The sequence below is a fragment of the Triticum aestivum genome, chromosome 7D (genome assembly GCF_018294505.1).
Source record: "Triticum aestivum cultivar Chinese Spring chromosome 7D, IWGSC CS RefSeq v2.1, whole genome shotgun sequence".
Classification (NCBI taxonomy): Eukaryota; Viridiplantae; Streptophyta; class Magnoliopsida; order Poales; family Poaceae; genus Triticum; species Triticum aestivum.
The window spans coordinates 629,829,280-629,854,756 of record NC_057814.1 but is presented as its reverse complement, the minus strand read 5'-3'; the positions used below and the strand labels follow the sequence as shown (position 1 = coordinate 629,854,756).

Here is a 25,477-nt window from a genome sequence, read left to right as displayed (position 1 = left end):
TGAACCAGGGCATCAACAATTAGAAATTCAGCACTAGCATGTGTTTAGTCGAGAACCACCCATATCATCTACTAGTCTATCTATCTATATCTATACCTATACTAATTCTAGACTCCCCAGAAATTCACATGTAAATTAGATTTTACGAGCTGTTCATTTGGTGTGGGACTGGGTTATTACGGTGTAGATCCAATCATAAAATCCTGAGCCAAAAAGAAATAAAAATAGGAAAATAAAAAAACATTTCTCAATCTATACCTATACCAGTTATTACGGTACAACTTTTTATAATGTAATTACTGCCTAAAAATTACCACGTCCATTGCTCAGCCTCTCCCAATCTCTCACGACTCTTTCCTTTCTATAGGCCCCCTTTCGAATATCTCACATCTCACGACTCTTCTTCCTCTATTCTCTAGGTCAGCAAAGGAAAAAAAGAAATCACGATCTCAGAAGCCCAACCCTCCTCAGCGGCGACCGTCCTCTCTACCGATACGATGGGAGTTCTTCATCGTCTATAGCTCCCCGTCAGCGATCTCAGAGGCCTAGCCCATGGCGTGACGCCTTCTACCAGCACTCCCCCACGGCTCCATGCCTAGACACAAACATCCTTGGGATAGGAAAGGAGCACCAATTGCCAAAAGACGAACGACCCTCAGGTTAGATCTTACAATCTGCCATGCCAAGTCAATCATCTATGCTCTCTCCCGACCTCATCTCTCTCATGTCTTTTGCTACAAATTTGTGCATATAACTCCATGGCTCTCTTCATCAAGGTTTTGGGTACCGCATGATAAATTCGGATACCGGGCGGTACCCGCGTTTGTCGCCGCCCCACGAGAAATACCTATCCCGAGCAAAAAAATCCAAACTTTTTGAATATTTTGAATTTAAATGCTCAAAGTATATTAAATTAACATAGTCTCTTAAACAAATCAACAACTTTAGTGTAGCATAGCGGTAACCAGAAATTCGCTTTGGCACATGGGAGCGCGCGCTTATGTCACAGGAAAAAATATTTCAGTGTGAAAAAATTCAAACAAAAAGATGGTGCATACATCTCGACATTATATGTGTGCACATTAAGTTTCAGAGAAAACCAACATTTTTTGTGGCTTGTGTAAAAAAGACAAAAAGATGTCTCGTGAAAAGCACTTTTTAACATCAGATTTTGTCTTTTTCACACGCGACACATCACTTGTCGGTTTTTCACGAAATGACTTTGTGAGAATGTAGAATATCGAGATGTACGTGTCAAATTTTTGTTTTGAATTTTTGGACATCTAAATATACATATAAAAAACATTTTAAAAACCAGGAGCACGCGCTCCCGTGTGCCAAAAAGCAACTCTCAGCGGTAACCATCTATTGTCCTTGTGCAAGAGGTAGCTGGTTCGAGTCCTTTATTTGCACTTTTTTTGTTTATTTTTCAGTAGGTAAGTAGAAAACGTGAAAAAATGAGGACCAAAAGAATAGAACATGGCTAGCGCCCACGTAGTTCACGTTCCACTGAGCAACTACCTCTTTTATGAATAATATTAGTTCAAGATGTTTTTATATCTATTTAAAAGAATCTTAATTCAAAATTCGATTATAAATTTCGTCCAAAATTTGTTCGGTATTTCTCGGTAACGCGGCTGAGAATGAGATTGAGATGAGGAGGTGTGTGGCTAAAGGATCTCTCTTTAAGTTTAAGCGCGATAGAGCGGCATGGAGACGGAGCTACACCTACGTGGGGGCATGAAGAAGAGCATAGAGTTATTTACCCAAAACCACCACACTTGGGGCTATGGTAACAACTTGGTATCAGATTTTAGCCAGGCCACAAAAAACCATCGAAATTATGCCTAATCTGTAACGAAGAGCACGTATTGTCTGATTTGCTCGAGAAAACAGCAAAATTGACAGGTTGGGGCCACCTGTCAGGCTGAGTTGGCATGCCTATGTGGGCAAAAAATCTGACATGGACGGGGGACCCATCTGTCAGCGTCACATAGTTTCCCCTTTTCATTTTTATTCCTCATATATGGATTTCTCTTCCACGCCACATCTCTCTTTGCTCCGGCGAGTACGCCGCCGTCCTCCCCCCCTCTCTCCTGGCCCTAGTGGCGGCGGCCACCTATCTCCCTCTCCCTCGCCGGCACTCCATGGAGAGGCAGACAAGCTGCGGCCGCCCCGATGATCCCCGACGCCGCCTCCCTCAGCTCGGGCGTGCGGGCTCACAACGATGGCCGGTGGCACGATGTTGACAGCGGCAAGGTCGCTGCGTCGGATAGAGGTGGACCATACGGAGGCAAGCATCCCGGCGGCGAGCTTGCTCTGGGCGCGGGCGACCTTGCGTCGTCGTTGCCATCGCCGGCGGATCCGCGGGCCTCCTCCTATCCCGGCGCAAGAGCACCCACCACGTTGGCGCTCCATGGCTGCTCCACGCCTGCCCCGCCGGTGCTCCATGGGGAGGCGGACGAGCTTCCGTCGCTCCCCAAGACCCCCGACACCACACCTACCGGAGCTCGGGCGCGTGGGCGCACAACGGTGGCCGGTGGCAGGATGGTGACTGCGGCGAGGTCGATGCAGCGGAGGGGGAAGGACCACGTTGATGCGCACAACCGACATTGAAAGCACGCCGCGTGTGGCGGCGCCGCCGCAGCCGGCGACTCCTGTTGACCGGCACGGAGCTTCTCCATGGTGTCGCTGGTTCTGCCAGGAGACAAGTGCCGTCCAGAACCTATTTGACGAAATGCCCATACGAAAAAGGAGGTGGAATAAAAAAGAAAAATGAAAAAAGGAGGCACTGAGTAAATGACATGTGGGTCCCATGTCCACCTCGACGTATTTGTCCACATAGGCATGCCAAGTCAGCCCGACAGGTGGGCCCAACCTGTCAGTTTTGCTGTTTTCCCTAGCAAATCAGACAATCAGTGCTCTCCGTTACAGATTAGGCGTAGTTTTGATTTTTTTTATGGCCTAGCTAAAATCTGGTACCGAGTTGTTACCCTAACTCCAAGTGCTTGATGGTTTTGGGTAAATAACTCAAGATCATACGAAGCAAAGGATCTTTTCAACTCCACATGCGCGCCAAGAATTACTTAATTGTCTTAATAAAGTCTTAAACTAATTAACTGGCTACCGGTTAGAGGGGATCACGAGAGGATTTCAGCTGCCCGTGCGCTGGCCGTACGTCTCGTAGGTCGCCGGAGCCAAGCGTCGTGTCTGGCAGATTGCGACGTGCACCATGGATGGACCGGTGTGTTCATGGCTGTCCTTGTACGAAAGCTGAGCTGCACCCACACCCCGGCCCATTTCATCGTCTTGCGTGCAACGCGAGAAGCATGTGTACGTCGCGCCGGACTGGCCGAGCGGCTGGTGTCGCGCGCCGGCTGCATGCGCTCTGCATATTCCTTCTCCCGTGATTAGAAGCGAAATCCACAGGCGAGCAACCATGGCATTGCCAATCATGCACATACGGGAGGAGCCTGCCTTGACGTCTTGTTGCGCCATGTGAGTGGTGGTGTGCACCGCACCTACTTACGGGCACACGGGGTCACGGGCTCAAGTATGAAGAGTTTTCTAGTACAGTAGCTGCCAATTGAGTTGCGGGTGGGGGCACCGTCGTGGAAGAAGAAGATCGAGCGGGCAGGAAGGGATCTTAGGATTTCGACCCGCCGGCCAGGGCGACGGCGACGGCCACGGGACTTGCTCACCCACTAGCTAGCCAGATACATTTTCCTTTCCAGACCAGGTTAATTATAGGCACCTTTCGATTTCCATTGATCGGTCGATGCAACCAGCTTCTTCTTATGATAAAGACGAAGCAATTCAAGCAAAGGGAAACAAGTTAGGTAACTTTGTTTGTTTTCAAGTTCCAAAAGTCCATATCACCCAGCAGAAAAACTGCCGGTGAACCCCTCACGTTACACAGCCAGGAAAGAAAGGTTGGCCATGACCATGACATTGTCCTCCTAGTGGATGCATTACTCCGGAATAATGGAGCCCCAGTACTACATAACCTCATCAACACGTACGTGTGCATGCATGCACATGGTTTCTCTCAATTAATAAGGAATAGTCTCAATACAAAGTCCACAGTGGAGCGTGTACATTTTTGTTCCTTCATTATTTTGATGAAAAAAGAAGAATGCGAGACTGAACTCCGAGGCCGAGCCAGGAACGAGGCAGAGCGAACTGGAGGCGAGGAGTGAAGAAGAACCATTTAAGGAAGATGAAAGCTGAAGGAAAAAACTAGAGAGCGGCCCGTTGTATCTTAATCAAATGGTCCACAAAATTGACCTATCCGAAATAAAATTTTAGGTGACTAAGATTTAGGTCATGTTTTCTTTAGAGTACGCTATCATCTCTTTATAGAAGGCAGAGAATATGTACAAGAGCCACGCGTAGATGCGGACATCATGGCAAGGAAGTTACAATAACGCACACATGCAAACACCAACACCGTGGCAACACGAAGCTACTCTCTCACAAAAGGGTCTAGACCAACAACTAGTGATTTAGGGCAATGTTTGAGAATGCTCCGCTCCGTAAAATTCAACTCCGCTCTATAAAACTCAAACCAAACGTGGAAGCTCCACGAAATGTCGCTCCATAAAAAAAACTAGAATTTTGGGTACAACTCCCTGTTTTCTGTGAAGTTTTTTATGGGTACAACTCCCTGTTTTCTGTGAAGTTCTTTATGGGTACAGCTCCCTGTTTTTTGTGAAGTTCCGGGATGTGGCACTTTCTACTTTATTTAGTTTGCCTTGGCTACGATTGTGAGCCAGTACTGGATCTCAGACTTTGTTTTTCTACTTTTGTTATACAAAATGGCTACATGCATCATTCTTACGCAGAGGCCGGGGCTATCCTCCTTTTCAAAAAAAGAACTCCCTGTTTTATGTGAAGTTATTTATGGGGTGCTTCGAAAACTCTATAAACTGGAGTTGAGGGTAAATTACCCATCACTGCCACCAGTAAGTGGATACTCCTTTGTTTCTTCCACCAAATTTTCCATTTTTGAAGCTGCAGCTAGCTGAAAGCCAAACATGATAAAATGCTCTTTGGTGGGGCTGCAACTCCTGTATAAAACTGCTCCAACCTGGATTTGATGGAGTGAAGCTGATTTTGGACCAGAGTAGTGTCAAACAGACCCTAGTCCACATATGAGATTGGTAATTGTTCCTTCATGGCATCGATGGCCAGTTAATTATCACTAGTCGTCAACCCGTGCATTCGCACGGGCTAAACTATGTAAAGTTAATAATTGATAAATTTTTGGACTGTTTAGACTACTTAGTAGAGTTCAGATGTGGATCTAATGTCTTTTATTGCAGAATAGTAACTTAATGCTTTAAAAGTAACCGTATCCATGTTGTGTCCTTGACAATTTGTCCTAGAACTGGCTCCAATATATACTCACATATTACAACTTTTTTTTAGAATTTATCTTGAAATTTAAACATAAAAATATCACATACTTGTTCAACATTAAATCACAATATCTTAAACCGTCTACTTATATGTGATACTATGGACAACATATACTTTATGATCATATATCATATTATGATAATTTAGTAGATCATTTTTCTCTAATTGGTTGTTTCTGCATAGATGCATAGTCATCTACATATGTAATAAAATTATTGATTTCCAAATCGATTTTAATTAGAACTTCGTTTTCAAACGTTTTTGTAGGTTGTTATTGGATGCAAATCACTTATCTATGTTGTATGCTTAGGCCTGAAAATTAGGCCTTGGGCGGTGCTAGTTTTTTCATGGTAAGTATGAAAATATCGAAGTCTCCATGACAAATAAAGCTTACACACATCTCTACTACTTATTAAAAAGAACGTAAGGTTGCCATTTCACTTTTCTTCCTATCGTCTCTTCGTCCAACCTTCCATGTATATGATAATCAATCATCTTAATTTACTTACCTTCTGAACCAATTCCACTTTAATCTACTTACCAAATTTCTAATCAAAATATAAGGTAATTCATGGTCAAAATTTGATGAACATTTATTTACATAATCGCATTAGTATTGACAGATAAATCACAAGCTAATGTACTAGAATTTTTATATCCCGTTGCAACACACGGGCATTGCTCTAGTTAAGTTTCTACATTATTATATAGTTTAGTTACTTCTTACATTTTCATCAGTCCTTTTGTAGTCTCCTTCAATAGAGAGAATTGGTCTTTTTAAATTGGCTTCGAGCTATGGTTTTATTTGTGAAACAAAATAATGCATATATGTAGAATGAAAAGGAGTTGACAACCTTAATTTACATCAAAAGTACCTCTTTTGGATTTCTCTCTTTGTAGGGATATGAAAATGTGCATTATATTATTGAATTTTCACCAGTTGATAATATACATGAAACAATTTATGAGAAGAACAAATCAGATGCAAGTATAAAAGGAGAGAAACTAACTGGTCTTGCTGCTGCTTGCTCTCGACCGTTCCTTCAAAGCCAACATCCGAATTCATTCAGGCACAGTTGTTCAGAAAAAATATAAATATTACTTGTTCAACCATGTGAGTGGTGCAAGAAGAAACATTAATAATTCTCTACGTGCTAACGTAGTATCCAGAGAGCTAGGGACTTACGTGCACCAAACTTGTAGCACAAAACATAAGACAACAGTGTTCAGTACTGTTTAATCTGCATACAACAGAATAGGTTTTCTTACTTAATGAGTACACAAAATCTATAAACTTTACTTTGCGGCAATAAAAATCTGCATTTGATATAGCACTTTTTCATTTCTGTGGATCGATATAGCTCATACCTAGCAGCACAATAGTACCTACTGTTTCTTTGATACCATACCATGTAATTCACCGTATCCTAAATTAACTTCAGGACCTTCAGCATTGATTCAAAGGATATATTATTTGATTCAAAGGACCTGAATCATCTGATAAGAAGTACCCACGTATAGCTATTTCTCTAAACATTATCTGGAAGACATGGCGAGCAGGTCCAGCAGGGAAATGACTAAACCGAGGAGAGGGATGATTGGAACTGGCAAGAGAAAAGGTTACGTTGCAAACATTTATTCTACTGTGCCGAGAGCCTACCTCATGGACGTTGTTTCCATCATGAACGCGAGCACATGCCCGCAGCATGCGATCGAATGGCTGGAAGCTCATCATGCTCCAAGAATTCCAGATGAACGTAGGCACTCCATAGAAAATATTGCACGTGAAAACCAAAGAGATTTGATGTGCAAAAATGTAGAAGAGAACACATCTACGAATTAACTGATTACCTAGTGCTTCCTATGTGCTGCAACATGCACAAAAGAAAAACCTTGCTCTTGAGATCTCATGGCCAAGGAACAGCACGATGAACAATCTACTACCAATTCGTCCCGATGAGACACTATGAACCTGCGGATTCGGTTGTGAATCAAACGGATAAATAATGGATCAGGAAGATGGGAATTAGGGCACTACTCACATGAGAGGTGGATGAAGACCTTGTACAGAGATGGCGAAAAACTGTGTCGCCGGAGCGCTGATGGCCACCACCGTATTTTCTTCTTCCAGACCTCAAATTGAACAATGATTGTATATGCTTCACTTACCTCAAAATATATTTATTAGATTGCTGCCGATTCTAGAGCGTGCTATTTTCCATACATCATGGATCTAAATCGGAGGAGGACCCCTGCTTGCCACAGCGGCCGCTCGACGTGACACACTGGGAGGTGGTGGAGAACTGGCTTTGGGCTGGAGATTAGGCGAGGGCAGAGGAAAGAACAGGAGGCTGAAAGAGACCAGGGGAAATCTGCTGCTGCATCCGACAGTTAAAAGTAAATCTTGATATGTTGCGCAACTGGGCCATCTAATTCCTTTTCAAAATGGTTTTATCTCCTTGTCACGTCACGTATAGGCCATGAAGCCATGAAAGAATTAGAATCCTAATAGGACAAGTTTGTGTTAGTGGATTAGAATCCCAATAGGACACGTTTCTGTTAGTGGATCTTTTATGCCGCTCCATATATTACACAACTGGGCCATCTAATTTGTTTAATATATGATTTGATCTTCTCAGCAGCTCACGTAGCTTTCTATTTTCCTTCTCTCCCCTGAAACAAATTAGACTTGAACCATTATAATTAGGCCCCACTAATGTATGATTTCTTTTTTTAGTTTTATAATTAGGCCCCACTAATGTACGATTTCTTTTTTTAGTTTTTAACCGGTTAAAGATTAGATCTCAACCATTATAATTCGGACCCAGCAAATCAACGGCTTCTGTTTTTCTTATTTTCTCTGATTAACGTGGGAATTTCTTGGAAGTCCATGATTAGTATAAGTATATATATATATAAGTATAGATAGATAGATAGATAGATATAGATAGATAGATAGATAGATATAGATATTTACGTGTTACTATGCATACATGCATGCAGAGGAGACCCATGATAAAGGTTGGAATAAGACAACAAATCGCTTCGAACATTACTTAAAACAATTGCCATGAGAAAGAGCTTGCAAGTTGAAACATAAGCGCGATGGAGCCGCGCGCCATGGTTGTTTACTAGTGTTTACTGTTGTATTTACTGTTGTTTGCCATGGTCCGCCGTGAAGATGGATGGATGGATGGGTAACGCGGCTGAGAATGGGATTGAGATTTGAGATGAGGAGATGTGTGGCCGAAGGCTCTCTTAAGTTTAAGCGTGATGGAGCGGCATGGAGACGGACCTACACCTACGTGGGGGGCATGAAGAAGGTCCTATCGAAGCATAGGATCTTTTCAACTCCACATGCGCGCCAAGAATTAATTGTCTTAATAAAGTCTGAAACTAATTAACTGGCTACCGGTTGGACGGGATCACGAGAGGATTTCAATCATGTGCCCGTGGGCTGGCCGTAAGTCTCGTAGGTCACCGGAGTCAAGCATCGTGTCTTCCAGATTGCGACGTGCACGATGAATGTGCCGATGTGTTCATGGCTGTCCTCGTGTGCACGAAAGCTAGGCTGCAGCTGCATTTTCATTTTCTTCGTCTTGCGTGCAACGCGAGAAGCATACGTAGTTGCGCCGGACCGGCCAACCGGCGGCCACGTCGAGTTCGCCGGCTTCATGGAGGAGGAGGAGTGCGGGATGTGGGGCTTGGTGAGGCTAGGGTTTGTCCGGTGGGGGCTGGGGCCTGGGGAGACCGGGGATTCGGTGCGGACCGCGCGGTGCGGATTGGGCAAAACACCCTGCACACGAAAACAGGCAACCCAGCCAACCAGCGTGCCGCGCGAGCCCACCCATCATTGGACAATGAAAACGACAACGAGGTAAAAATTAGTTTTAACCGCTGTGAAGATCCGATGGCTCAGACGTGCCAAAATACAGATCCGACGGCCAACGAAGCTCCAAATCGGGGGAGCGTCCTCGGAGCGAGTTGGCTCCTTATTAGCTAGCCTCCTCGCCCCGTCCGAACAACAAAACTTCCGCTAGGGTTCCTCCCTACCGTTCCCCGCTGCTACCATCTCTGATTCCGGCCTCCGGCTTCCCGCCCCATCGCCGGCGAGCCGATCGGAGCCGCCACATACCTGAAACTCCCCTGCTCTGAGCGCACGGCCACCGCCGCTCGAGCACATGAACTACGCCTCCCCGTGTCAACTCGACTCTTTCGATCTCTCCTCCCAACCGCAACCCTGAACCCTCTCACTCGCGCACGATGGGGCGAAGAATAATACCATTAAAGGGAAAGCGCCGTCGTCCAGGCTTGCCGCACCCACCAGCACCTCCGCCGAGGCTCCACCTCAAAGGTGAGCCTTTCCAAAGTACCACTCGACCTTGCTGGAGAAATATGTACACTGGCGGCGAGGAGGAGTTTTGGCGAGTTGATTTCCCCGCCGCTCAAAAAACCGATTGCTAGGATTCGTATTCTATCGTGTAGTGACTTCTGTTTCTTCCTTGACACTACATCCTCAGTCCTGACTGGTTGTTGGCATCGGCCATTAGTGATTGGGCTGAGGGTCCATGTAATCCGGCTTACTTATGTTTGATAATTTCTCTGCAGGAGACATTGCGAGGACTGTTGGAGTAATTAGGCTGCTATTGGAGACACCTTCTGGTTTCGGAATTTTCTCATTTGATGGGACCTACCTGAAGAAAGATAATGAGGTACTTTGCTTGTTTGGGTTTTCTTTGCTCATTGCACGAATCTTGTCTTTTGTCATAGCTTAAAAATCCAAGGCCACCCACTAATCATTTCTTTATATCATATTATGCAGGACATCTGGTCATACTTCGTGGATAAACTGTGGCTACACAATGTTAGTAGTCCCACAGTCCTCACCATTTTCATTTCGTTACTCTTGTTGCCTGTTTTTCTTCTGCAGCTTGTTTCCAATCTGAAAGGAGTAATGATTGCAAAATTTACTGCAATATTCACCCTTCCTGATTTTGAATCTTCATGTTTTTGCAACCAGGGGTTGGAATTTGAACTTGAACTCATTATTCATTAGTTATTGCTGAATTTTGGAACAACAAGAAAGTTAGCACTTAATTCAATAAGCTATTTGGTATCATTGAGCTTATTACGTTTTAAAAAACACTCAAAATAGAAAAATATTCCCAGGAACTAGCTAAAGGCGTGTCAGCTGTGGTATCAGTATGCATTAGGGTGCCACCTGAATCTGTAAGGGTAATATCCTAATGGGATAAGGGCAGTCCCTGAACAATGTATTTGTATTTGTTTATTTGGGGGGAGAGGGTGTTTGGTAGTATTCCACGGTAGTTTAGGCTTTTGTCTCTTCTCTAATAGTATATGTGCATTGCTCCTTGGGCTTCATATATCAGTGGATACCACAGTTTAAAAGTTTAGCATGTTGTCAGGATGACTTTATCTGGGATTTACCTTGACCCCAAACCCATAAAATAAAGCCGATCTGTCATCTTCTTTTCTGGTCTGGATCAATCTTCCTCATCTTGTTCTATTCTGGCAGACAATTTTGCACCATCTTCATCGGCTGGACATCTGCTAGGAGATATTTTAGAAATCGATTAGTGCATGATACAATGTGTCTCAGTAGTCGAAGAAAGCAGAGGTAGTTTGGTGGGGTATCTCTCAAATGTAAAGATGCAGTGTTGCTTTAGTCTTTTTTTATCCATTCTTGCTCTCAGCCTGTTCTTGTGTTAATCTAGAGCATATTATTTTGAAAACAACCTAAAGCAGGGCTATTGGCAGTAGTGCCATGTTAGGCTCATCCATCCATACCTAACATACATTATATAGGAATTTACTATAGAAAGATAGTATGTACTCCCTCCGTTCCAAAATAAGCGTCGTTGTATAAATTTGAACTAAAACCAATACACTTACTTTGGAACGGAGGGAGTAGAAATTAGTGATATTATGCCTGTAGGTTTCAACACATTTGACAAGTTGTTTTTCCCTTCTAAACAAGCTTGTCCTTATGTATTTCTTTTGCAGGTCATCTGGCTTAAAGAATTTATAAGGTTTGAGAACAAGTCTACTGCTATTAACCTTGAAACGGGGGTTATTCATGTTGATCTGATCAATATGCTGAAGAAGTGGTGCGACTCTGAGGAGAAACTAGCTGTTGGAAGGGCTGAATATAAAATGATAATTGAAAGGAAGATGGTATGTGTGATCGTAAGCTTTGGCATGTGTATACCTCTACATGCCATCTAGTTGACCGTTTTGATTTTTCAGGAAATCACCTGTCTGTATGATCAAAATGTAGAGGAGGTGATGTGGGGTCTGAAGAATAACATGCAATTTTTAGTGCCTCAAGAAAAAACAAAGCTGACTGAGAAGGATTGTGTCCCCATCAGCAAAGGACTTGAGCGGTTCTTAATTCAGTATAAAATTGATATGAACCCAGAGATGGTGAGCTTACTGCTTGTTCTTGCTTATGTCTCACATGCAGTGGTTCTGATCGTCTGCTTGTCATGCAAATGTTAGTCCTTCTGTTTGATTGTGCGCATATTCACTTTATTGTCACTGGGTAAAACATTCTTTCTACACATACTGTATACATTTGAGAATCACAGTCGTTTACAAAGCGCGTTTCTTGAATTTGTGCATTTTCATGTGTTCCTGTAAGTGATGAATGAATGTTCCCTTTTTTCCAGGTTAATGTGCATGTTGCTCAGCAGGCTGGCATTATCCATCGTACTGATTTAGCATTAAAGAAGCACTCTGCATTCTTTAAACTTGTTGGTGAATCTCTTAAGAGTATATCAGACATTGACAGTAAGGACTGGTGCTCAATCAAACTTGCAACAGCTGCGGTGATGATATGTCATCCTGACAAAATACCTAAATACGCAAAGGTGAAACATAATATTTCGTAAATGGGTTCTTTTTACATTCTGGAAAACTATCATTTTTAGCAATGCACTGTTTCATTCAGATGGTCTCACCAGACGAGTACTCAAAGATAAAAAAGGATGCATCCAGATATGAAGACGTGATAAAGGAGATCGATACATGGCTAGTCTACAGAGATGTTGTCTTTCTCAGTGAAAAGAAGTCCAAAACTATGATGAAATTTCATTGCTTGATAAGAGAGGCAAGCTCTTGAGGATAGTACAGGTGTGATTGACATGTCATCAAGTCCAGTACCAACAAAAATGAAATTTGTGCCAGCCGGAAACGAAATGAAGCAAGATGAATCTACATCTCCAATGTCAGGTGAGGTTTTAACCTTTAGTTTGTGTTTCTGGTACAAGAGAGTGATTATTGTTTCGGTTGTATGTTATTTCTTTCAAATGGGTGCTGAATATAAACAAGTTTTAACCCGTCTTTCCTGAATAAGTTTGTATCATTGTTCATTTTCCATCAGTCGTATTGTTTGTGAAAGTGATATGACACCTTAGGAAAACTTAAAAGTTAAAAAAAGTCAGTAATTCACTCGCATAATGTGTAATAGCCTGAAGTGCTTGATTTGAATGTGAAGTTTCTTTTCAATGTTGAGTTTTTCAGTGTTGTTGTTATTTGTATACACATTTTTTAGCTACAAAAAGTTTACTGACATTGCGCCCTTCCACGTGCCACTTAATCCCACGTGCACATCTAGCATGGAACGGTTGATGGCAATAAATGTATGTCAACTGCTTGCATGCAACCAAAATTATAGCAACCACTCCTTATTCACAAGTAATAAAACTACTTAAAACTTTGTCACACAGTTACTGTAGACATTTTCCTGATGTTGCACAATGAATTATTTGCAGATGATTACATTAGTGCAAATAATGTGGACAAAGGAGATGGAAGGAGTACAACTAAAGAGATGAAGGAGATTCTTGGTGAAAGGAGAGTATGATTGAAGACATTAGTGCAATGAAGTTGCAGAAAGGATTTAATGTGCACCATGTTGAAGAACAGAAGCAGAGAGGAGTAGCAAACGATGTGACTGTAGAAGAGACCATAGGTAACCCTGATGGAAAGATACAAACTAAAGATGCTAGTGAGGAGATACAAACCAAAGTCAACAGCACATATATGAATCTAGCGAAATTGACCTATGACAGTCACACAGAGATGAGTGCAAGTGAAGCATCCAGCATGGCAAATGTGATGGAAAATAATCAGTCTGAAAAAGCTAGTGTGAAGGGGGTGAGAGCAGTGCCAAGAATGAAGAACCCTGGTGAAAAGAGTAGCACCGAAGACAATAGTGCATAGAAGGTGGAGAAACAATTTGATTCGAAGCATGTTGAATACCAGAAGCAGAGTGGAGGCACTAGTGCAAATAATGTGACAACAGAAGAGAGCATTGATGGGAAGAAGCGAACAGAAGATGCTTGTTTGAAGGAGATAAATGGAGATGATGCTGAGAAGCTAACTGAAGTCAATAGCACAGATATGAATCTGGCGAACTTGACCTATGACAGTCACACAGATATGAGTGCAAGTGAATCATCCAGCATGGGAATGTGATGGAAAATAATCAGTCTGAAGAAGCTGGTGTGAAGGGAGTGAAAGCAGTGCCAAGAAGGGATCCTAGTGAAAAAAGTACCACTAAAGACATTAGTGCAAGGAAGGTGGACAAAGAAAATGATGTGAAGCACGATGAATACCAGGAGGAGGGTGGAGGCACTAGTGCAAATCATGTGACCGTGACCACAGAAGAGAGCATTGATAGAAAGAAGCGAACAGAAGATTTTTGTTTGAAGGAGATAAATGGTGATGATTCTGAGAAGCTAACCGAAGAGAGTCTCATAGAGATCAATGCAGTACATGACCCTGAAGTCAATAAGCTTGCTGATAATACTGGTGCAAAGGAAGAGAGTGAAGGGTCCAGCAGAGAAAATGTGATGGACAATAATCCAGCTGAAGAAGCTGGTGCGAATGGAGTGAGAACATTACCAAGAGTGGAGAATCTTGGTGATAACAGTATGCCCAAGGACACTAAAGTTATTATTAAGAGATACAGACGTAGCAAGTGGTCCTGGCGCCATTTATTTGCGGCCCATGCGGTGCAGTGAGGCTGGTTTCGTCTCAGGTGCAACATTACCGGTTGCGCTGTTTCTTGTCAGTGTGGGAATTAGCCTGGTGGCGTTTTCCATGTAAGTGGATTATGATAGGGAAACAGTTACTATCTATAGTCTGATATGAAGGATTCGTCAGACCTATCAACTGTCGTAGATTCTATTTGAATCTCACGGTCACAGATTTTGGGCCATATGAAGAAAAAATAATCCTGTCATCGGTCTTGAGCTAACCATCTGCCCGTAACTCGCTCGCATTGCCCCTATCAGCCTTCCCCGACCTCGCCGCAGGCCCCCCATCCTCGCCGCCAGCTGCAGCACCCCATCCTCGTTGACATCGCCGCCGACCTCCTGCCTGTCTCTGACCTCGCCGTCGAGCCACCTCACCGCCCAAATCCCCTTTTCTTGTTGCCTCGCACGCATCTCCGCCGATCTTGCTGTCAACCAGATCGGCCGCCCCATTGTCTCCCAGTTCGCCGCTCCGTCCTCTCCATGGGATTCAGCACATCGGCTTCCGGTCCATCGTGTTGTCTCCATTAGGAATGAAACCAGCACAGGAGTCGCTCCCCTCACCCCGAGTATCATCCTCATTTGATCTAGGTCATGAGCCCTACAATGCTAGTTGGTTTCTAATAAATTTTTGTTATGGGTATTGTTTGATATCTATATTTGCATACAAATGTTTGTCTATCGTGAATTTGCTCTGTCCATTTCCAATTGAGTCACGATTCATGAAATCATGAACGGTTATATGTGGATTTGATATTTGCATGAACCAAATATGCTTCCCACTTTCATGTATCCATCCTTCCAGTTAACACTACTAATGTAAAGAGAAAATTTCACTACAGGGCCTATAACTTGCGTCAGTGGCCACTTTAGTCCCTGTAGTTAGAAATACCCGAAATACAGTCACCAAACTTGCTCTAGGAGATCACATATGGTCCATTGTATGCTTTGCTCTACGTATTCGCTTAGGTGGCGCTGTTCAAGTGATACAGCGTGGCGTGGACTGGACATGTGGCCGAAATAGCGCGAATAAGCAGGCAGTGGATGTTTTTTTTGCGAAGTGGCCACAGACTAAAAGATCCCACCCGAGCCGGTCGAACCAAACCAACTCGCTCTCCTCTCCCTTTGACGACGAGCTTCAAATCACCGCCGCCGCCCTCGCTGGTCTCCCGTGCCATCTACATCGGCGTTCCTCGACGCCTGGCGACAAACGGCTCCGCCACGGCTTCGGCCACTCCACGGACACGACAGCTCGCCTTCGCTGCAGGCGGCGGAAGCCAAGCTGGCCATGGCACAGGCAGAGCTCGAGTCCGTCAAAGGAGAAAGCCTCCAGTTCACGGCGTCCATGGAGCGCGCGCATGGAGCCGTCACGGCTCACCAAGGACATCGGTCGGATAGAGGAGCAGGAGAAGGCCGGTGCGCAGGTGCGGTAGCTGGAGGCCGCGTTGCGTGACGACCGTGTGGATGTATGCCTCCGTGATGCACCGAAGCGCAGCCGCCTACGAGCAACTCAGTTGTGCGCTGGCCCGCGCCAGACGCCACGCTCGAAGCCGAGGCTGGCCCCGATGGACGACAGCTCAAGGCGCGGCGTGCAGGTGCAGCCCGGCCTCGGCACTCCGCCTCTGCTGCTCGTCCGTGGCCATCAGCTACGGCGAGGTGCAGAGCGACAGCAAGGGACGCCTTGAGCAGGGTGATAACCCACAAGTATAGGGAATCGCAATAGTTTTCGAGGGTAGAGTATTCAATCTAAATTTATTGATTCGACACAAGGGGAGCGAAAGAATATTCTCAAGTATTAGCAGTTGAGTTGTCAATTCAACCACACCTGAAAGACTTAATATCTGCAGCAAAGTATTTAGTAGCAAAGTAATATGGAAGTAACAGTAACCGTGGCAAAAGTAACAGTATCAGTTTTTGTAGCAACCGTAACAGTGGCAACGGAAAAGTAACTAAGCAAAGATCAATATGTGAAAAGCTCGTAGGCAATGGATCAATGATGGATAATTATGTCGGATGCGATTCCTCATGCAACAGTTATAACATAGGATGACACATAACTAGCTTCAGTTCATCAATGTAATGTAGGCATGTATTCCGAATATAGTCATACGTGCTTATGGAAAACAACTTGCATGACATCGGAAACTAAGGGATATTAATGCCTCCTTTTAATAGAGTACGGGACCAAAGCATTAACACTTAGTGAATACATGAACTCCTCAAACTACGGTCATCACCGGGAGTGGTCCCGATTATTGTCACTTCGGGGTTGCCGGATCATAACACATAGTAGGTGACTATTCACTTGCAAGATAGGATCAAGAACTCACATATATTCATGAAAACATAATAGGTTCAGATCTGAAATCATGGCACTCGGGCCCTAGTGACAAGCATTAAGCACAGCAAAGTCATAGCAACATCAATCTCAGAATATAATGGATACTATGGATCAAACCCTAACAAAACTAACTCGATTACATGATAAATCTCATCCAACCCATCACCGTCCAGCAAGCCTACGATGGAATTACTCACCCACGGCGGAGAGCATCATGAAATTGGTGATGGAGGAAGGTTGATGATGACGATGGCGACAGATTCCCCTCGCCGGAGCCCCGAACGGACTCCAGATCAGCCCTCCCGAGGAAGATTAGGACTTGGCGGTGGCTCCGTATCGTAAAACGTGATGAATCCTTCTCTCTGATTTTTTTCTCCCCGAATGTGAATATATGGAGTTGGGGTTGAGGTCGGTGGAATCCCAGGGGGCCCACGAGGCAGGGGGCGTGCGCCCTGCACCCTCGTGGATAGGGTGTGGGCCCCTGATGTTGATTCTTTCGCCAGTATGTTTTATTAATTCCAAAATGTGTCTCCTTAAATTTTCAGGTCATTCCGAAAACTTTTATTTCTGCACAAAAATAACACCATGGCAATTCTGCTGAAAACAACGTTAGTCCAGGTTATTTTCATTCAAATCATGCAAGTTAGAGTCCAAAATAAAAGCAAAAGTGTTTGAAAAAATAGATACGTTGGAGACGTATCACATGGGCTACTCACGTCGGAGAAAGCCCGTGACATCCTGCGGCCATCGGCCCTTGATAGTGCCTGCTGCCACCGCAACTTGCTGGTGCTTCCCATTGCTGATTGCTATTGAGCACACACAGAGCACACACACACACACATCAAGCATGCACATCACGCGTCGGCATGAATCAAGCACGCACGACACACATGAGTCAACCAAGTATGCTGCTCCAGTTGGCGTTCATGGCCGCGGAGTTCTTTCATATCCGTGCTGCCAGAGAGGTAGTGGACGGTGGTGAGCAGGCCAACTACGGCAGCCTCGAAGCAAGACGGGATACGACCTGGGCGCCACCTCAACGCCCAGATAACAGATGAGAGCTTCCTGCCCGGCTCCACCTAGGCGCCGCTACCCGCTGGGTTCAGCCTTGGCATGGACCTGGGCGCCGCCGCCTTTACTGCTGCTCCCCGCCGCTGCACGTTGCTGCAGCCAGTCGGCTAGCTGGCGCGAGCACTTTCCCGCTGCGCGTAGAGGAGCATCGCCGTTGCCTGCCACCGGAGGGTCGCCGTCGACTGCCGTGCGACGAGAGATGGGAATCGAGTTCGTCTCGTGCGTGGCAAAAAAGCACACAAGGGTATACTCGGTGATCTCGGCCTCACTGTCCACCAGTCGGGGCACGCAGCGCCTCTACGTCCGGCTCAACACGCTCCACTACATCCCTAGCCACATCCAGGTGCTCGACAAGTCGCTCTGCTTCTTCTACGTAGGCGGCGGGACGTACACCTCACCGACTGCCACGAGTCGGCTCCTCGCCGCACCGTGCTGCCACTTTGACATGCCCGTGCGGCGGCCCAGTCGGCCATCGCCCGCGTTGCCGAGGTGGCTGCGTACCGGCCCATCTTCTTCGACTTGCACCACTCGTTCTATGACGGGCTCTACGTCGGTGGCGTGGCTGACGCGCGCATCCGACCCGCGCTCCGCACGCTGAAGCAGAATCTGTCGCTGCTCGTCTCCTTCAAGGCCTTACTGATGGTGCTGCTCGCCGTCCGCATATTCCAACTCCCGTGATTTGAAGCTAAATTCAGAGGCGAGCAACCACATCATTTCCAATCATGCACTCGCATACGAGGGGCCTTTCTTGACGGTCTGGTGGCGCCATGCTTCGTGGCAAGTGGCAACGAGGCGCGAGGACACAGACGAGGCAGAGCTAGGAACGAGCCGGAGCGGGGAGCTAGAGGCGAGGAGGGGATTCAGGGAGGGTGAAAGGTTAAGCAAGTACAAAGAAAAACATCATGTTGGATCTTAACCCAAAGGTCCAGGAACTTGACTTACCCAAAAGAAAATTTCAGACCACTTAGTCCCTACTTTGAGATCGGTGTTTGTTCCTTCATGTCATCGCTGGTCAGTTAACTGTAATATTTATGTGTACTATACATTCATGCATGCAGAGGGAGACACATCACAAATGCTAAAGGTTGTAATGAGACATCGTATCACTTTGAACTTTAGTTACAACAGCTGCCATGAGAAAGATCTTGCAAGTTGAAACACAACGAACTAATCAATCAAAGTTGGAAGTGGACGGATCAACAAGAATCCAAGTGCCAATTAGAAACTATAGTACTAATGCAATTATATTTTTCAGGCATGCAGCTGGAGAACAAAATCTCCCTGATTTTAAATATGTTGTCGCTGAAACTGTGTGCAATCGCATATTTTGTTGGTGTATGTCATCTATTTGAAAATAATACAACTATGGCTGCATTGATACTGCTCCTCCTGGCAGATTTGAACCCAGCTTCATATTCTATCCGTCAATATTTAAAGCAGCAATTTGGACAACTATGGAATGCTTCAAGCTATAAATATTCATATGGTACTACTAAATTGAAGGCGCAGTTGTTGGATTTGGTCGACTCGCAATTATGCAAACACAATGATTGCTTAGCAGCTACGCACATAGTTGCAGTTTCTTGTGATGATTAGCCCGATCTCTTAGCTCACCCACCCACTCTGTGTCCATGCATGCATGCGTCTAAAATGACAGTGATCTCAAGTCAAGTGTGATGGCCACTCATATGCACTAGCTAGCCGGTTTCTGGTGTATTGGTCAATGGCGCCGTGATGGAATCAGAATCATGAAGCACGTACCATAGGCATAGCATTATATATATTATATAATATAGCCATATGTATGTGCCTACAAATAGACAATTCTAAGTACGACGTGCCTGCCATGATAATAATGTCGTCTTATATGATTATATCTAATCTCGCTTGTAAAAACTGGCTTAAATGAACTTAGCAAGGCAGTTGGAGAACAGATCTCCCTGATTGATTGTACCAAATCATCATTTCAAACAGTTTGATGACGACCAAATCATCATTTGAAGCAGTTTGCTAATGACCGATGATTTAATTTTTTTCCCTGAATAAGAAATATCAAACCCAAACTTGTACAGAGGTGTTTGTCAGCAATAGTTGCACATGTTGGGCCATTGCAAGGATGGCAGCACAACACAACATGGCAACATTTTAAATCACGAGAGAGGCCCTCCATTTGAAAATTAGATATTCAGGAGAAGTTTAGTACCCATATCATCTACTAGTGCGTGTAATCAATGTGCCAATTAGAAACTAATTGTCCAATAATAATTATATATCTAACATGCATTTATGCAAAATACGGTGATGAATTGGAAACCGCACATTGATGCAGTTTCTTGTGATGATTAAGCTTCACCGCTATCTTGGGTTACGCTCCGTAGGCACACCCCCCCCCCCCCCCCCCCCCCCCCCCCCGCGCAAGCGAAGTATTGAAAAGGTGTTGCATGTGCGCTGTGATGGAGGCACATGTACTTAGTTCCTAGGTAGTCCATGAATTTGGTTGTAATTTCATTATCTCTGGTGTTCTTTGTATTGTCATGATTGAAGATGAATAGATTGAAAGTTTTTCACACACAAAATTTAAAGAGACAAGCATGGGGAGTTGAATCAGTTTTGGAGAAAAAAAGATGGAAAATTTTGTCAAAACCGAGAATAAAGATGAGATGAGGATAAAACAGATCCCCATCCCATCTTTGTTTTCTTGAAAATGATTATTTGGGCTGGTCTCCCCTAGTTGATTTTAAGATGAAAGCATTGAGCATTTTCAGGGTGATGATAAATTTTAAGATATCCAAGATTAACAGAAGGGCCAATAAGATGGCGCACGAGATTGCAAAGTTTAGTTTTGATAATAGGTCTGATAGTGTGATTCTTAATAGTGTTCCGCCATCTGTGGATAAAGTTGTAACGGATGGTTGTATGAATGTTTTTTAATTAAATAATATATGGGGGTGGTTTAAAAAAATGGGATGGGAAGGGAGGACGGAAAAGAAGCGTAAGACAATGCCATGCAATGCACACAACACACTTGATAAGCGGATGCAAGGCATCTCCAAATTCCTAAAAACCCTCCGGCCGGCTGGGATATACCTATGATGAGACAGTAGAGATTAGACTAGCTGCCGATAGATCAACCTCACACTCATGTACTAGTCCATGCATGAGTACAATGACAATGATAGGATCTGAAGTGTGTGCCTCTATCATCTTTAGCCCACCAAAATACTTGATAATATGCACCAGCAACTTGCTAGTGTGGTTAACGGCCGCCCGTCACGGAGTGAAGAAGATCAGGCGATGAGGCGATCTTTGTACATTTTCCTTCTTTGGGGGTCTTTTCTGCTGTTATGTCCCTTTCTGCGTTTCTTCTTGGTGCATGCAGGAACACGCACACAATATCTGTAGTGTACGGTGTACATGCATGCAGCAGCATCGACCTTCCCGGCGGCCGGCCGGTGGCGTGTAGGCCGGCTCCGACGAACCATGGTCACCACGATCCTGGATGGATGGGAGCGTGCTTGTCATCTGAGCTCCTACTCCTCCTCGTCATCGTCTCCGGAGGCGGAGCAGGAGGCGCCGCCGCAGGTGCTTGCGGCGACGTCGGTGACGCGCAGCCCAGTGTCGTAGACCGCGCCGGCCTGCCACTCCGCGGGGAGCACTACACCCTCGGTTCGAAGCCACTTGCCGCCGGAGCCTGCGGTCACGACGAGCCGGAGCCGCAGCGGGCCGGCTGGCACGCGCGACGTGTGCCACACCCCCGGCGACCCCTCGCGCCGCGTCATGTACTGCCATGTTGCCGGCGACGGCGCGGTGGCACTCTGGATCGTGGCACCAGGAATTTCCGCCCGCGCCACCTCGACGGCGACGATGTCGGTCTGGCCGCCCTGGTAGAGGAACCTGACGGCGAGGTGGCCCTTGTCCCTGCTGCTCGTCTCCTCCACCCTCACCGCCAGGTTCTTGCCTTTGTAGGCGCAAGGTATCTTCCTGAAGTCGACGTCGACTGCCGCGTCCACCAAGCTCGCGAGCTGACCACCGCCACGAGCAGTAGTCAAGGCGGCGAAGGCTTCCTTGTTGAGCATGAACCGCCCGCCCCTGCCTGTGCTGTTCGTCTCCGGCACGTCGGCGACGACGACGACCTTGACGCCGTCCTTCGCGCACGCGCTCCGGCCCCTGCACCTCAGCTGGTAGCATGCGCTGCAGGCCCGGCCGCGGCGGAAGAATCCAGCACTCACGGCCGCAATGTGGAATCCCCCGTCGGCAAGGTCAGCCGCCGCCGCCAGGCCACCGTACCCGCACGCGGCGCCGGTGAGGGTGGCGTCGGCGGCGTCGGGAGGCAGGAGGGAGGCGGTGGACCGCCGAGGGCACCAGTCGCAGCGATACGGTGGACTAGCAGAATAGCAGGCCGCAGGGGACACCAAGACGAGGAAAAGGAGAAGGTGGGCAAATGCAACGGCGGCGGCCATGGTCGACGCGACGGCCGGGTTAGATGAAGAATGGAGAAGATAGCTAGCTATGGAAATTAACGTTGCTGTTTAATTAGTCTCGTCTGGTTAGGACATAGTACATACATACGATATATAGATGGATGGATGTGGCTGTCGCTGTACAAAAGCTGGCCCGCCATTTTATTTAGACTAGTACGTATAACCAACCGTGTACGTGCAAATTGTATGGCCTCTCGATCGTGTCCATGGTATCTGAAAAAATATAAAAATATGACATTGTATGTCCATACGATGCACGAGAAAAATAATTGCAATTTCATGTTAAATTGCACTAGACTTCATTTTATGTGAAATCTCAAAACATTGTACCATAATTTCAGATAAAACTTTAAAGGTATGGGATGAGAGACAAAAAAGTACTTGTTTCCCCTTTTCAATTTATTTTTTGAAGTTTGCACGTACGAGAACTTCTATAATCACAAGAGAAAATTAATAATAATCACATATATAAAATGAAACGGGAGATCAGTTTAGTAATTAATTAGGAGATACTCTCTCTGTCCCATAATATAAAATAATTTTAGCTTGCAAATTACACGATCTTATATTATGGGGCGGATGGAATAGTAGATGCAGTTTTATTGTCATCCATAATAGATACAGCTAAGAGCTACTAGCTCTGTATAAAAATGTAAGTGTAAGATGTTTTTCTAATTTTGCATAAGGCATAAAAAACGTCTTATATTTTATTATGGAGGGAGTAGCATTTATAAATACATGAGGCAAGTATTATAAGTACATCTTGTCCGAACCATTGAATATAGTACTATATTTTCTTTTTTGAAAGTTCAGCAGAAACGCCTACTAAGCACGGTAAGGACAAAACAGGTAAGGTAGCGATCCATTGTCACGGGAAGCTGGAGGGCCAAACTAAGGGGTGTCTTATTTAGCACATGTGAACGGCGGGCACCTAAGGACCAAACGCTCTTATATTATAGGACGGAGAAAGTACGTACGTACATATGCGCACACACGGGCTGCAGAAGTGCCGCAACACTGCTGGTTGAATGGGGGGCACACACGGGCCGCAGAAGTGCCGCAACACCGCTGGTTGGATGGGGGGACGTACGTTGTGGAAATGAAGGATGAGCAGGCCGGGAATCATCGGCGACGGCATGTATTATTGAACTCGCGATCGGATTTCAGTGTAACTAGAACAACTGTTGATTAATAAACCAAGGAAGATCTTCACAGCTGCATTAACAAGAGATGAATGTATTATTGCACAACATCTGTACGCACGTATTGAACTCGAACTTCAGTTTACTACTAAAACAATTGTTGATTAATCAACCAAGGAAGATCTTCACAGCTGCATTAACAAGAGATGAATATTAACTGGACAATTCTCTTCTTCTTAATTAATCGATGAGGCAAAACTTTTGCCTCCGTTTCGAAAAAAAAAACAAGAGATGAATAGATCGACCGAGTTAAGCTGGAAGCAGGAGTAGATCAGATCGTCAGAATCGACGTTCGTGCCTGCCATGAACCTCTGTTGCATGTAATCCACGTGCTAACTATTCAGTTAGAGCTCTAAGCTAAGCCTGGCTTAGATGTTTTTCGATGCCACTAACCAGCGAATGCGGACTTCTAAGCAATCTCAGGGAACGCCCTTTGGGCCGTCGGTCGCATGCATGAAAAATTTTGTGCAATTTTCTACCCTTTTTTGTTCTACTCCTACTTGGCAATTTTTGCTTTGGAGGATGGCAAATCCCTGCTTATAACAGCATGATAATTTTATCTATTTTCACATGACAATTTTGGGCATTCGCTGAGAAATAATCAATCTCAGTTTTTTTAACATTTCTGATGTTTTTTCGGGGAATCTTAGATGGTTAGGTTTCTTGTGATAAAACCGACCAATCCAAATTTGAGTTTTAGACTTGATATGGATGATCGCATGTTTTATTAATTTATTTCAGGCTCTCCGGCGCTATTATTTCACGGGTATGATGTGTCAATCGGCTAGGAGATGCTTGTGCGACTGTGTCAATCTAAAAATCTGCCGGCTGAGTCTTTCGGATGTGCTTATAGGTATAAGGTTTGTGTGTGTGTTCATAAGAATGAATGTGCGTATACGTCTTTTTCAAAGAAAAAAACCAATGAGATTAATTTGGATCATTTGCGCGGAGAATTGGAGATCCCGTAGCTGTGTTTGAAAAAAAAATGCAATGCTCAATCGAGAGGCTGTATAGTATTCTGACGCTGGCGCTAGCTGCAGATATCGGTCCCGGCAGATTTGATCCCCGAAGAGTATAGGAGTACTTGCTACTTGAATGCACGGTACGTTAGTGGTCTACTACTAGTGTCGATACGTACACTTACAATGATGTTCAACGATATGCATGGGCGCGAGGTATCTTGGGATTTGGACCCCGCCGGCAGGCCGGCCGGGACGCGCGATGAGCTTGATTTGGCCGGCGCCCGTCTCGCTCACCCGCTCACCCACCCACTGTGTCTCTGTGCACGTCCCATTCAGAGAAGAAATGCACGGCAATGATCGGTCTCGGGTGCATGCAACTGGCCACTAACGTCCTCGCACAAGCACTGGCATTCCCATGGTGTCATGGAGGGCGCACCATATGTACGACTAGCCCACCACACTTGCTGCCTGAACACTAATGAGTTACCACGTGACACATGGGATAAGCAATCTAAACTAGTTGAAAAGAAAACTACTTGTGAGTTGGGACGGATTTGTTAGGATGATCTCCATCGTGTGGGCCCAACGGCCCACCGGGCCCTTAGATCAGCGCCCTGATCGGGGGCGCTCAGCCCACTATGGGTGACGGGCCCCTGTCACCTGCACTATATAAAGAGGTGGGGGACGGCGGCTCGCGAACGAGGTTCGTCGCAACGCCGTACACCCCACCTACATCCCTACCGATCTAGGGTTAGTGCAGTGCTGACGGGAAGCGCCGTCACCACTTCACCCACGATCTGCCATCATCACCGGCCACCGTCACAATGGCCGGCACCGGTGGCTCCTCAAGCCACAAGCAGAAGGTAAGAACTACCGGAATATCTAGCCTAACCGATCCAGAGGTCCTATCAATGGTATCAGCCAGATCGGGCTAGTTGTT

The 25,477-nt window shown here is 45.4% G+C and overlaps 2 protein-coding genes across 2 annotated transcripts; one reads left to right on the top strand and one right to left on the bottom strand.

Moving 5' to 3' along the window:
• Positions 1-10,237: 10,237 nt before the first annotated feature.
• Positions 10,238-14,640, top strand: LOC123171465 (uncharacterized). The gene is made up of 6 exons (XM_044588954.1): positions 10,238-10,285; positions 11,446-11,616; positions 11,689-11,865; positions 12,111-12,311; positions 12,392-12,672; positions 13,215-14,640. Exons 1-5 carry the CDS (start codon positions 10,238-10,240, stop codon positions 12,560-12,562), a joined length of 768 nt encoding a protein of 255 aa, XP_044444889.1. The 3' UTR covers positions 12,563-12,672; positions 13,215-14,640.
• A 6,324-nt stretch (positions 14,641-20,964) lies between these two features.
• LOC123169140 (expansin-like A4) lies at positions 20,965-22,421 on the bottom strand. Its single transcript, XM_044586991.1, has one exon. It carries the CDS (start codon positions 22,350-22,352, stop codon positions 21,423-21,425), a length of 930 nt encoding a protein of 309 aa, XP_044442926.1. The 5' UTR covers positions 22,353-22,421; the 3' UTR covers positions 20,965-21,422.
• Between the last annotated feature and the right edge of the window lie 3,056 nt (positions 22,422-25,477).

Bases quoted from the DNA above. Each gene is read 5' to 3' on its own strand.
- LOC123171465 (XM_044588954.1), top strand. From the start codon at position 10,238: ATGCAGGACATCTGGTCATACTTCGTGGATAAACTGTGGCTACACAAT. The intron at 10,286-11,445 runs GTTAGTAGTCCC...TTTCTTTTGCAG, and splicing joins ATAAACTGTGGCTACACAAT to GTCATCTGGCTTAAAGAATT. The intron at 11,866-12,110 runs GTGAGCTTACTG...CCTTTTTTCCAG, and splicing joins TTGATATGAACCCAGAGATG to GTTAATGTGCATGTTGCTCA.
- LOC123169140 (XM_044586991.1), bottom strand. From the start codon at position 22,352: ATGGCCGCCGCCGTTGCATTTGCCCACCTTCTCCTTTTCCTCGTCTTG.